Source organism: Prionailurus bengalensis, chromosome B1 (genome assembly GCF_016509475.1).
Source record: "Prionailurus bengalensis isolate Pbe53 chromosome B1, Fcat_Pben_1.1_paternal_pri, whole genome shotgun sequence".
Classification (NCBI taxonomy): Eukaryota; Metazoa; Chordata; class Mammalia; order Carnivora; family Felidae; genus Prionailurus; species Prionailurus bengalensis.
The window spans coordinates 49,277,719-49,290,632 of record NC_057344.1 but is presented as its reverse complement, the minus strand read 5'-3'; the positions used below and the strand labels follow the sequence as shown (position 1 = coordinate 49,290,632).

The following is a 12,914-nucleotide window of genomic DNA, read 5'->3' as shown; positions in this document are numbered from 1 at the left end:
ACCAGGGGCATAGAATGGAGCCCCAAATTGGGCTCTGTGCTGAGCATGGAGCCTGCTTAATGCTCTCTCTCTCTCTCTCTCTCTCTCTCTCTCTCCCTCTCTCTCCCCCTCCGGGTGCCTGGGTGGTTCAATCAGTTAAGCCTTCAACTTTGGCTCAGGTCATGATTTCAGGTTCATGGGTTCAAGCCCTACATTGGGCTCTGAGCTCCCAACTCAGAGCTTGGATCTTGTTTCAGATTCTGTGTCTCCCTCTCTCTCTGCCCCTCCCCCACTCACACTCTGTCTCTGTCTCTCTCAAAAATAAATAGATATTTAAAAAAAGATGATGAGGTTTATATTATGCCTCTATAAAAAAAAAAGTTAGCGTGCAAATAGGAAGGTGCAATGAGATCATCTATGCTTAGCAGAGGGTGACCAAATGGGAAGGCTCTGGAGGAGGAGGGGTGTGTGTATGTTGGAAGAAAGTTTGAGCACATTTGTTAAAGAAGGAGTCCAAGTTCAACATGGGTTCAAATTCTGATTCTACCATTTATTAGCTCTGTGACTTTAGGCAAATGACTTAACATCTCTGTGCCATAGTGTCCTTAATTGAAAAATGAGTTTACGATCATAATGACCTACAAAATAGTCTTTTTTGTATAATGGTGTGTGTGTGTGTGTGTGTGTGTGTGTGTGTGTGTGTTTTCTTAGGGCATTTCTTCATCCCTCCCCTCCCACTCCTACTCCACAGAGTCTAAGCTCTTCCTGCTCAGGAGGTCATTCTATGACTTCATCTGTGTGCCTCTTGTAGTAACTACTATAGTCCATCCTGTGCAGTGGCGTTCAATACAAACCTGGCAAATGGTAGGTGCTCTATGAATGAAATGAACAAATGTTGAACTGAAAGTGGTCATTACAAGAGTTAGCAAGATTTCTAAATATTTTTCTTCATAGCCAAAAATAATTGTTACTCGAGGCTAATGCATTTCTAGTTAGAGTGTTTCATGACCAAATAAATCTGTAATAAAAATTTATATAATGATCATCACACATTTTGAGACCACTGTTTGTAACTGGGGAAGAATTTCAGCCTTAAGTACATGTATAAATATTCTTTTTAACCGGAGCTGTCCCTGTGGAAGGCTGACCGTGGCTATAAAAATCTGTTTGTCCTTTCGTGAGCTTCTTCCTTTTATTTGTCTTCAAGGCGTCCCCGTTTGATAGCAAGATACGCTCGCGGAGACTAGGAAAGGCCGGGAAACGAATTGCGAGAACAAGCAAGAACGGCTTGTTATGTCCTTCGCGCCACCCCGTAGTTTACGGCCTCGCAGGGGCGGCGCGCGCGGTTTTGAAAGCGGGGAGTGTCCCGTCGCAACGACTGTTAGCAAGTTCGCGTGTTGGCAGGTGGCGGGGCGCTGAGGCAGCCGCTGAGGGGCTTGTTGGCGGCCACGCGGGATCAGTGTTCAAGATAGCCTTGGCCTGGACCTCTCCACCCCAGCGCGGCTGCGGTAAGGGGAGCTTTTTGCGGACCCCCGACCACGCGTGAGCCCGGGTTGGAGCCGAACGCGCCCCCCGCCCCCAGCCGACTCCTCTGCGTTTGCTTCGTGACCGTTCAGGGGCCTAGAGGGAAAGGTGAAGACGTTGGGAATGTGGCGTTACACTGGGAATGACTTTTCGAAAAATGTTTGCGACCCAAACCCGAGTCTGAATCACGGATAGGGTGGGGATTTCAAGAAAGAAATTGCCTTTTCTCAAGAGCAGCCTAGCCATGTGTACTTTTAAGGAATATCCGCAGGAGAAGGTGATGGTGAGCACCCATCCAGCAAGGTGTCTGTATTTTACAATTGGTTTTATAGACCGTGTAGGCCCAGGACTCTGGTGTCTGTGTGCTTGAGGCTGGTACCCAGTGTGTAGGTACAGCTTAGATGCACCAGATTCGAACACGGGGGCGCGTGCCTGGTGGAAACGGCGGTTCATTACCCCGCAGCCGAGTGAGTCTCAATTCCAGCTCTTAGGAGCGGCTGGAATTGGTGAAGGATTTCTGGTGGGAATGGAGAGGGTGGGGATTGAGAAAGAGGAGTAGGAAGCACACTTCCCCTCTTTGAACGTCTCACCTGATGTTGCTTTCATTTTTCAAGTGAGGTGACTGAGCAGGTGGAAGAGGGATTTTAACAACCAGCCCACTATAGGCTCCTGGATCAGGGGATGAACAGTCATGTGACTCTACGTGTAGGAATCCATAGCGTGTAAAGTGTACAGGACCCTAGAAATAATCTGGTCAGAACTTTGCCTTTCTTTTTCAGTCTACCTTTCCTGCCCATTTTCCTTTTTTCAATTAACGCTACCAATTCTCTCATTTTGTTGTTTTTTTCTTTTTTTCCTGTCTGTCTATACACTTTAGCTCTACCCAGTAGGATCCATGTATTTGTTTAGTCCTAGGGTGGCTTAGGGTCCAAAAGTTACTGACATCTGATCCAATAGATCTTTTGATTAGCTTGCTGAGCTCTGTTAATTTTTAAATACTGCTTCTTAAACAGTACTTGATTTTTTTTAAATATCCTAAATACTCCATAGACTATGAAATTTTGCCTAGCCCTACTACTCTCATTTTTAATGTATCTTCATGTAAGATAATCACAATTTTATGCTGTTACCTTCGTAAGGATTTTGTGATTTAGATTACAATGGTTATTTAGCAATTAATATGTAGATAGATCTATATACAGAGAGAGATTATATATAATATGAGAGTTTGGGCTTGTGGCCAGAAGCCATCTGTCAGACTGAGACCTAAACTGTGTATAGATGCCTCAGGCATCTTTTTCCACGACAAAACACAGTTTAGGCGTAGATAGGGTGTGGCCTCTTTAGATGTAAGTAGCTTCAAGTGGAAAGTGGAACTGAGTCCTAGAGTGTTCTAGAAAGTAATGTTAAAAGACTTGTTTAGGGGCCCTTGGGTGACTGTCAGTTAAGTGACCGACTCTTGGTTTCTGCTCAGGTCATGATCTCACGGTTCATGAGTTCCAGCCTCGCATCTGGCTCAGCGTCCATGGTTACTCTTGGTTACATGAGTAACATGGTTACATCTCAGGTTACTCTTTTCCTCATTTCTTACATTCATTCCTCAGAGCTCTGTGTTTTCTATCTAAATATACTCTTGAGGTGATCTTATCCAGTCTCTTGACTTTAATACCGTATACATGCTAATGTGCCACAAATTTGTATCTTCAACTTGGATTTCAGACCTATATCCAGCTGCCTACTTCACGTTTTTACTCAAATGTTTAATCAAGCATTCAGAATTGAGTTCCTGATTTCAGTAATGGCACCTCTATTCTTTCAGTTGCTCAGTCTGAAAACTTAGAGCTATCCTTGACTTTTCTCTCATTCCTAACAAAAATCCAAACATTAGGAAATCTTATTGGTTCCGGGTTCATAAGAACATCCAGAACCCAGCAAGAGCTGAAATCCTTATGGTGACTGAAGCTCGGTGGAAGAAGCTGAAGTCTTTATGGCTTCAGTGCTCTGCTTGATTTGCCATCCTGCATCCCCAAACTCTTGTGTCTTCATTTCCTTCTCCCTTTTCCTAGTCCTGCCCTCTTAGCTTTTCCTTGAACATTTATTTCTGCCTCAGGGCCTTTATATTCACTACTTTTGTCCTGCATACTTCCCCTAGATGCAGCTCCCCTGGGCTAGCTCCCTCACTTCCTTCAAATGAATCTCTTCAGATGAACCTCCTTTGACCACCCTAACTCAGATTTCAAGCCCTTTCCCAATACTCTGCCTCCCTTCACTGGTGTATATCTCCCCTAACTATATATCGTTATCTTATGTATTTCTTCTACTGTTTGTTTGGGTCTTGTTCACTGCTGGGTCTCCAGTGCCTAGAACAGTGCCCCGTACATGGTACATGCTCAATAAGTGTCTGCTGACTGAGTGAATGAAGAGTAGCTTCTCTTAGGTAGACAGAAGTCTTAGAAGGTCATTGCAGTGCCCCCTTTACAACTTCTCGTGAGGGTAGATGAATGAAGAAGGAAGAAGGGGAATCAGAACCACATGGGGAAATTACTTCCAAAGTAGAAGTAGCTGCTTCAGCCCACTCTGTTAAAATAGTTTATCCTTCCTGAAAACTATGAAACTTGTTCTGAAAAAACGTGTTCCTCCCTTCCAGTTAAACGTTTCACTTGGTAAAATTAGTGTATATTTGCATGGAAAGGGGATCTTTGGTGTTCTAAATTCAGGTAAATCCAAAGACAGTGGTGACTGTAGCTACATTAAAAAAAAACTACAAAGGTCTCATTAATAGACAAAGCTGGGCCTTTAAGGTGATTTTTCTTGGCAGAGTTTTTTAAAATGCTATTTCTTTGGGCTCTATACAAAATTTAAACATATGGTCTCTGTCTCCCAATATTTAATTAATTAATTTATTTTTTAATTATTTTTTTTAACGTTTATTTATTTTTGAGAGACAGAGAATGAGCAGGGGAGGAACAGAGAGAGAGGGAGACACAGAATCTGAAGCAGGCTCCGGGCTCTGAGGTGTCAGCACAGAGCCCGACACGGGGCTCGAACTCACAAACTGTGAGATCATGACCTTAGCAGAAGTCGGACCTTTTACTGACTGAGCCACCCAGGCGCCCCATATTTAATTTATTTTTTAATTTAAATTCCAGTGTAGTTAGCATACAGTGAATACAGTTAGAATATAGTTATATTCATTTCAGATGTACAATATAGTGATTCAGCAGTTCTGTATATTACTCAGTACTTAAGAGAAGTGTACTTTAAAAAAATTTTTTTTTTTTACATTTATTTATTTTTGAGAGACAGAGTGAGACAAAGTGAGAGTGGGGGAGGGGCAGAGAGAGAGGGAGACAGAATCCGAAGCAGGCTCCAGGCTCTGAGCTGTCAGCGCAAAGCCTGATGCGGGGCTTGAACCCACAGACCATGAGATCATGACCTGAGCTGAAGTCAGAAGCTCAACCGAATGAGCCACCCAGGCACCCCAAGATAAGTGTACTCTTAATCCTCTTCACCTATTTCACCCATCCTCCCCATCCTTCCCCCTGGGAACCACCAACTTGTTCTCTATAGTTAAGAGTCAGTTTTTTGGTTTGTTTTTGTTTCCCCCTGCCACCTTTGTTCATTTGTTTTGTTTTTTGTAATTCCACTTATGAGTGAAATCATATGGTATTTGTCTTTCTCTGACTGGCTTATTTCACTTAGCATTATACTCTCTCGATCCATCCATGTTGTTGCATGTGGCAAGCTTTCATTCTTTTTTAATGGCTAATATTCCATTGCATGTATAAACCACATCATCTTTATCCATTCATTTATTGATGGACACTTGGGTTGCTTCCATTATTTGGCTATTGCAAATAATGCTGCAATAGACTTCAGGGTGCATGTATCCCTTTGAATTAGTGTTTTGATATTCTTTGGGTAAATACCCACTAGTGAGATTACTGGATCATAGGGTAGTTCTATTTGCAATTTTTTGAGGAACCTCCATACTGTCCTCCATAGTGGCTGCACCAGTTTGCATTCCCACCAACAATGCATGAGGGTTCTTTTTTCTCCACAACCTCATCAACACTTGTTTCTTGTGATTTTGATTTTAGCCATTCTGACAAGTGTGAGGTGATACCTCATTGTGGTTTTGATTTGCATTACCCTGATGGGGTGATGATGAACATCTTTTCATCATGTGCCTGTTGGCCATCTATGTCTTCTTTGGAAAAATTGTCTGTTCGTGTCTTCTGCCCATTTTTAATTGAATTATTATTTGGTGTTGTATAAGTTCTTTATATACTTTGGATACAAACCAAGCAAGCTTATAGACATGTAGTGACAGTTTGCTTTACAATAGATCTGATATGAAACCTAACTTTTTTTTAAAAAGAAAAAGTAATATTTAAAGTTTTTATTTAAAAGATTCCTTAAGAAATATGTTACAGAAGAAATAAAAAGCTTAGATTAATTGCTTGTATATGAAGTATGTACATTTTCTGTTAATAGATAATTTTTACAGAATTTATTGAGATATAATTCACACAAAATAAAATTCAGTTTCTGAAAGGATACAATTTGGTGGTTTTATTAGGAATAGTCAGAGTTGAATATGTTAAGTCAATACCTAATTTTAGAACATTTTTATCATCACAAAAGGATACCCCATACCCACTAGCAGTCACTCTATGTTCTCCATTCTCCTCAGCTCCTGGCAATTACTAATCTAATTTCTGTCTGTGGATTTGCTTATTTTGGACGTTTTGTGTAAACGGAATCATGCATGTGGCGTCTTGTGTCTGGCTTCTTTCCCTTTAGCATAATGTTCTTAAGGTTCATTCACTTTGCAGTATACATCAGGACTCTTTCTTCTGACTGAATAATATTCTCTTGTGTGTGTTGTATACCATATTTTGTTTTTTCATCATCTGATGAATACTTCTATTTCCTTTTTTTGGCTATTATAAATGAATGCCTCTTGCATAGACAAGTTTCTTTAAAGCTTATAAAAGACCTATGAACAATGGCCCCTGGGAAGTGTGAGAGGGAAAGTTAACTACACCTTTTTGTACTAGGTGATTTTTTTTTAACCAAATGTATATATTACCTTTTTTTTTTTTACCAAGTGCATATATTGCTTTTTAATTCAAGCAAACAAACAAATAAACAGTGACCTTGGGTAAGTAGTTGTACCTCTCTAGATTTTAATTTTCTCATTGTAGATAAAATTAAAGTAAATATTTGTTATGGTCTTTTTCAGTTCTCAAATTTTATGTTTATATGATAAAATGAGTCATAGTGTTATAGGATATTTTTTTTTCATGAATGAGAGTTGTATTCTGCAGAACTGGAGTGTAACTTTCAATTTGTTTTCATCATAGGACCTAGAGTGATTATTACAATGGAAGAAATCAATAATTTCAAGACACCAAGCAAATTATCTGAAAAAAAGAAATCTGGTAAGATATAAAATCTTTCTTCATTGTTACTGTTATTAGAAGTGTCTTAGTATTATTAGAGTTTGATCCTCTAGTTATTATTTATCATACACAAGTAATTTTAGCATAAGTCTTTATAATGTTGATTTTAACAAGACTTATTTTGTAGGCCTGGGTTTGGCCATCTTTTGGCTAATTTTGTTGACCTCCTAATAGATTTGGAGGTTCTCCCTGGTGAAGAATCAATTTGAACCATTAAGGAACTACTTTATCTTTCCTCTTCTCATACATGCAGTGCTCCTGGTAGGGAAAGATATTTTCCAAGGCAATTCAGTGGATAAAGGGTAATCTTTTCAACAAATAGTATCCTGAAACCATGCTAAAGTCACTTATTCTATTAGCTTTTTTAGAGATTGCTGAGGCTATTATATACATAGTAGGTACTGTCTTAGATAAATAAATACAGTGTTACTTTTTTTCTTTACCAGTCTGTATTTTATTTCCTTTTTCTTTCTTTATGTCACTGGCTCTAGTATATTTTTTAATAGAAGAGGTGCAAGTGGATACTTGCTTGTTCCTAGTGAAGTTAGATTTTGGTTTTTCATAGTTATCCTTTATCAGGTTGAGGGATTTACTTTTATTTTCTTCTATTCTCCTTCATCAGGTTGAGGGTTGTTATGAATGGATGTTGACTTTGTCAAGAACTGTTTCAGAATCTATTGGGATATTTTGCTTTTTTAGTTTTCAAGGTGGTAAATTATGTTAATTTTCAAATGTTAAACCAACCTTTCATTCCTGGGGTAAAGCCAGTTTGGTCATGATGTATTTTATATATTGCTTCAGTCAGTTTGCTAATATTTTCTATGTTCATAAGGGATATTGGGCTGTAGGTGTCCGTTTTTGGAATATCTTTCTGATTTTGATATCAACGTATTCTATATTCATAAAGTAAGGTGGAAAGTGTTTCTTTCTTCTTGAAGAGTATATGTAGAGTGATAGTTTTTCCTTAACTGGTTTTCTTCCTTTACTGATAGTAAAGCCATGTGGCCTGAAGTTTTCTTAGGAGGAAATTTTTTTTTTTTTTTTTGCTTTTTATTTTATTTATTTATTTATTTATTTATTTATTTATTTATTTATTTTTCAATATATGAAATTTATTGTCAAATTGGTTTCCATACAACACCCAGTGCTCATCCCAACAGGTGCTCTCCTCTACCCATCACCCACCCTCCCCTCCCTCCCACCCCCCATCAACCCTCAGTTTGTTCTCAGTTTTTAAGAGTCTCTTATGCTTTGGCTCTCTCCCACTCTAACCTCTTTTTTTTTTTTTTTTTTTTTTTTTTTCCTTCTCCTCCCCCATGGGTTTCTGTTAAGTTTCTCAGGATCCACATAAGAGTGAAAACATATGGTATCTGTCTTTCTCTGTATGGCTTATTTCACTTAGCATCACACTCTCCAGTTCCATCCACGTTGCTACAAAGGGCCATATTTCGTTCTTTCTCATTGCCATGTAGTACTCCATTGTGTATATAAACCACAATTTCTTTATCCATTCATCAATTGATGGACATTTAGGCTCTTTCCATAATTTGGCTATTGTTGAGAGTGCTGCTGTAAACATTGGGGTACAAGTGCCCCTATGCATCAGTACTCCTGTATCCCTTGGGTAAATTCCTAGCAGTGCTATTGCTGGGTCATAGGGTAGGTCTATTTTTAATTTTCTGAGGAACCTCCACACTGTTTTCCAGAGTGGCTGCACCAATTTGCATTCCCACCAACAGTGCAAGAGGGTTCCCGTTTCTCCACATCCTTGCCAGCATCTATAGTTTCCTGATTTGTTCATTTTGGCCACTCTGACTGGCGTGAGGTGATATCTGAGTGTGGTTTTGATTTGTATTTCCCTGATAAGGAGCGACGTTGAACATCTTTTCATGTGCCTGTCGGCCATCTGGATGTCTTCTTTAGAGAAGTGTCTATTCATGTTTTCTGCCCATTTCTTCACTGGGTTATTTGATTTTTGGGTGTGGAGTTTGGTGAGCTCTTTATAGATTTTGGATACTAGCCCTTTGTCCTATATGTCATTTGCAAATATCTTTTCCCATTCCGTTGGTTGCCTTTTACTTTTGTTGGTTGTTTCCTTTGCTGTGCAGAAGCTTTTTATCTTCATAAGGTCCCAGTAATTCATTTTTGCTTTTAATTCCCTTGCCTTTGGGGATGTGTTGAGTAAGAGATTGCTACGGCTGAGGTCAGAGAGGTCTTTCCCTGCTTTTAGGAGGAAAATATTAACTGTGCCTTCATGGTTAATAGGTATAGGGCTCTTCAAATCATTTATTTCTTCTTGTGTAAGCTTTGTTAGTGTTTTTCATAGAATTTTTTCACTTTCAAGTTGTCAAACTGTTATCCATGTATACTCTTAATACCTTATTACCCTTCTAATGTCAGTAGGATCTGTGGTGATATCTCCTTTTTCATGTCTGATACTTGTATTTTATATTTTCTTTCTTGACTTGACATTTATCTATTTTGGTGAATGTTTCAGGCACTTGGAAAGATCATACTTTCTGCTGTTAGGTACAGTGTTCCATGAATATCATTTAGGTCAAGCTGGTTGATTTACTTAGGTTGTTTCGTTCATATCTTCTCTATCTTTACTGATTTTATTTATTCTCTTACTGAGAGAGGTGTCTCCACCTACAGTTGTGGATTTACTTACTTTTGAGTTCTATCAGTGGTTACTTTATGTATTTTGAAGCTTGTTACTGGACACCTATACATTTAGGATGGTTATTTCTTTTGATGATTTACCCCTTTTTTTTATTAAAAAAATTTTTTTTAATGTTTATTCATTTTTGGGAGAGAGACAGAGAGCATGAGTGGGTGAGGGGCAGAGAGAGAGAGGGAGACACAACTTGAAGCAGGCTCCCCGGTCTGAGCTGGCAGCAGAGCCCAATGTGGGGCTCGAACCCATGAACCGTGAGATCATGACCTGAGCCAAAGTTGGACGCTCAACAGACTGAGCCACCCAGGCACCTCTGATGATTTACCCCTTTACTATTATGAAATGTCTTTCTTTATCCAGTGTTGTACTGTCTGTTTCAAGTTCACTTTATGTGATAGTAATAGAACCAATCCGGTTTAATTTTGATTAGTGTTTGAAGCATATGTTTTCCAACTTTTTACTTTTAACCCGTCTGTGTTTTTCTATTTAAAGTAAGTTTATTATAGACAGCATGTAATTATGTCTTGTTTTGCTTATATCCATTCTGAAACTTCTGCCCTTAATAGGACTGTTTAGTCATTAGCCATATGTGCTGATTTAAATTTAGGTTCAAATGGGGCACCTGGGTGGCTCGATTGGTTAAGCATCCAACTTCAGCTCAGGTCATGGTCTCCCCATTTGTGGGTTCAAGCCCTGCGTAGGGCTCTGTACTGACAGCTCAGAGCCTGGAGCCTGCCTCAGATTCTGTGTCTCCCTCTCTCACTGCTCCTCTCCCGCTCACACACTCTCTGTCTCTCAAAAATGAATAAACATTAAAAAAAATTTTTTTTTAATTTAGGTTCAAATGAATTAAAATTAAATACAATTACAAATTTAGTTCCTCAGTTGTACTACTTTTCAAGTGCTCAATAACCACATATGTAGTGACTACATAGTGGACAACACAGATACAGAATATTTCCATCATGACAGAGAGTTCTATTGGACAACACTGTTTAGACTATTTACCTTTAATGTAATTCCCTGTGATTGGATTAAATCTATTTTGCTATTGTCTAATAGATCACTGGTGATTTCTTTATATTTTTCCTTTATTTTTATTATTTTTTCACAGAGAGAGTATGAACACACACAAGAGCATGTGCAAGCAGGGGAGGGGCAGAGGGAGAGAGAGAAGCTCAAGCAGGCTCCACACCCAGCAAGGAGCCTGACAGGGGACTTTGTCTCACAACTGTGAGATCGAGACCTGAGCTGAAACCACGAGTCAGAAATTTGACTGAGCTACCCAGACACCCCTGTATATTTTTCCTAGTCTTTTTTTTTTTCTGTGCTTCATTTTGGTAGTTTTTGTTGCTTTGTCTTAAAATTTAGTTACTTTCTCCTCTAAGATGATGTTATTCTTATCCATTGTATTTTTTATTCCTTGAAGTCCCACGAGGTTTTGTTTTTTGTTTTTTGTTTTTTGTTTTTTTTACATCTTCTTTGCTTGTTCTGCTCACATTTTCCTTTACATTACTGAGTATGTTTTTTTAAGATTTACATTTTAAGGTTCTTAACCTCCAAAGTCTCCGTTACTGTCATTTTATGGTATATTTCTATTGGCTTATTTTTCTCCTGGTATGGATTATGTTTCTCCTTTCGTGCCTGGTAATTTTTTTCGGCTGCTGGACATTTTACATTGTTGAGGGCTATATTTTCTTGTTCCTTGCAAAGGTGTGTGATTTTGTTATGGTCCAGTTACCTGCCCATTATTAGCTTATTTCTTTTGAGGCTTTGAAGCTTTATTCTAAACCTTTTCCTTGAGCTAAAATATAGCTATACTATTAAATTGTGACCATTTAGAGGACTTTAATCAATACCCTGTGTGTTACAGAGTTACCACACTCTGGTTGATGGTGAGAGAACTATTCCTAGACCTGTGTGATCTCTGACTGTCGTTGAGTCTACTGCTTGCATTTGGTGCTTTCCTTGACTTTGGGATGTTCTATTCATCGTATGTCAGATAACCAAACACACAAAGGGAGACCTCTTTTCAGCTCTCTGGAGCTTTCTCATTTTCTGGCTCCCTGTAGTTCCCTGCTCCACAAATTCTAGCTTCTTAGGCCTCCTTGACCCTTGATCTCCATCTTCTAAATTTGATTAAGATTTCTGGGCTCTATTTCTTTGTGCTGCAGCCCAGAAAGTGCCTTCAAGCAATAAGTTAGGGCAATGGTAGGCCTTACCTCATTTGTTTTTCTTCTCTCAGACATTTATTGTCAAATGTCTGAAAACTTGTATCAAGTTTTTTAATTGTTCATGATGAGAAGATTGTTCAATTGTTCACGAACAAAAGTAGGACTCCTCTATCTCATCTTTTTTAATGACTGTATCATGCTCTATAATACAAATATAGTATAATTATGACTCCAGTGATGACTCCTTAGATGTTTTGTTTGTTTTTTGCAGTCACAAAATCAGATCCCCAGTATTCAAATATATATGTGTGCATGCACGTGTGTCTATGATGTCTTTCAATCATTGGCAAACAGCATATAGTAAATAGTTCAGGTTTTGTGGGCCACATAGGGACTGTATGGACTGTTTTATTTCTAAGTAATCTCTACACCAAACATGAGGCTCGAACTCACAACCCCGAGATCAAGAGTTACATGCTCTACTGACTGAGCCAGCCAGGCACCCCTCATATTCTTCTTTATTTATTTCTTCACAACACTTTCATAATCTAAGAATAAATCTTAGCTTGTGGGCCAAACAAAAATAGGCTGTTTGCTGACCCCTGCTTTGGTGTTGCCATAAGATAGGGCTCCAAAAGTAGACATAGTCAAAGGATATCCATTTAAAATTAGGGTAGATAATAGTATCAGATTGCTCTCCAAAAGACTATGCCAATTAATACTCATATGTTGAAAATATTAGGATGCTTATGTAGAGGTCTTTTCAAACATTAACTTTCTATTTTTTATTTCTCTTTCTGACATCAGCACTATGTTCAACTCCATGTATAAATATTCCTGCCTCTCCATTTATGCAGAAGCTTGGCTTTGGTACTGGAGTAAATGTCTACCTTATGAAAAGGTGAGTATAACATTCCAGATTAACCTTTTCACATGAAACATAGATGCACTGTACTTGGAGACAAAGAATATGAAAATTCAAATATTTTGATTTGAGGTATGTTCCTGACCTTATCTGACTGCTATATTCCAGTCCTAGAACATTTTATAATTTGTCAAGAGTTTTTCCTGGTATACTTTTCTCCTAACTTC

At 38.7% G+C, this 12,914-nt stretch overlaps 1 protein-coding gene across 3 annotated transcripts in view; it reads left to right on the top strand.

Moving 5' to 3' along the window:
- Positions 1-1,297: 1,297 nt before the first annotated feature.
- PBK (PDZ binding kinase) overlaps positions 1,298-12,914 on the top strand; it is a 30,108-nt gene continuing 18,491 nt past the window's right edge. Inside the window, exons 1-3 of one of the 3 annotated variants that reach the window (XM_043564811.1) lie at positions 1,298-1,487; positions 6,873-6,950; positions 12,630-12,723. In XM_043564811.1, coding sequence (XP_043420746.1) covers positions 6,893-6,950; positions 12,630-12,723 — 152 coding nt within the window. In that variant the 5' untranslated portion in view covers positions 1,298-1,487; positions 6,873-6,892. Of the gene's footprint in view, positions 1,612-6,872; positions 6,951-12,629; positions 12,724-12,914 lie in introns of all 3 variants that reach the window. The other 2 variants (XM_043564817.1, XM_043564801.1) reach the window with 2 other exon arrangements.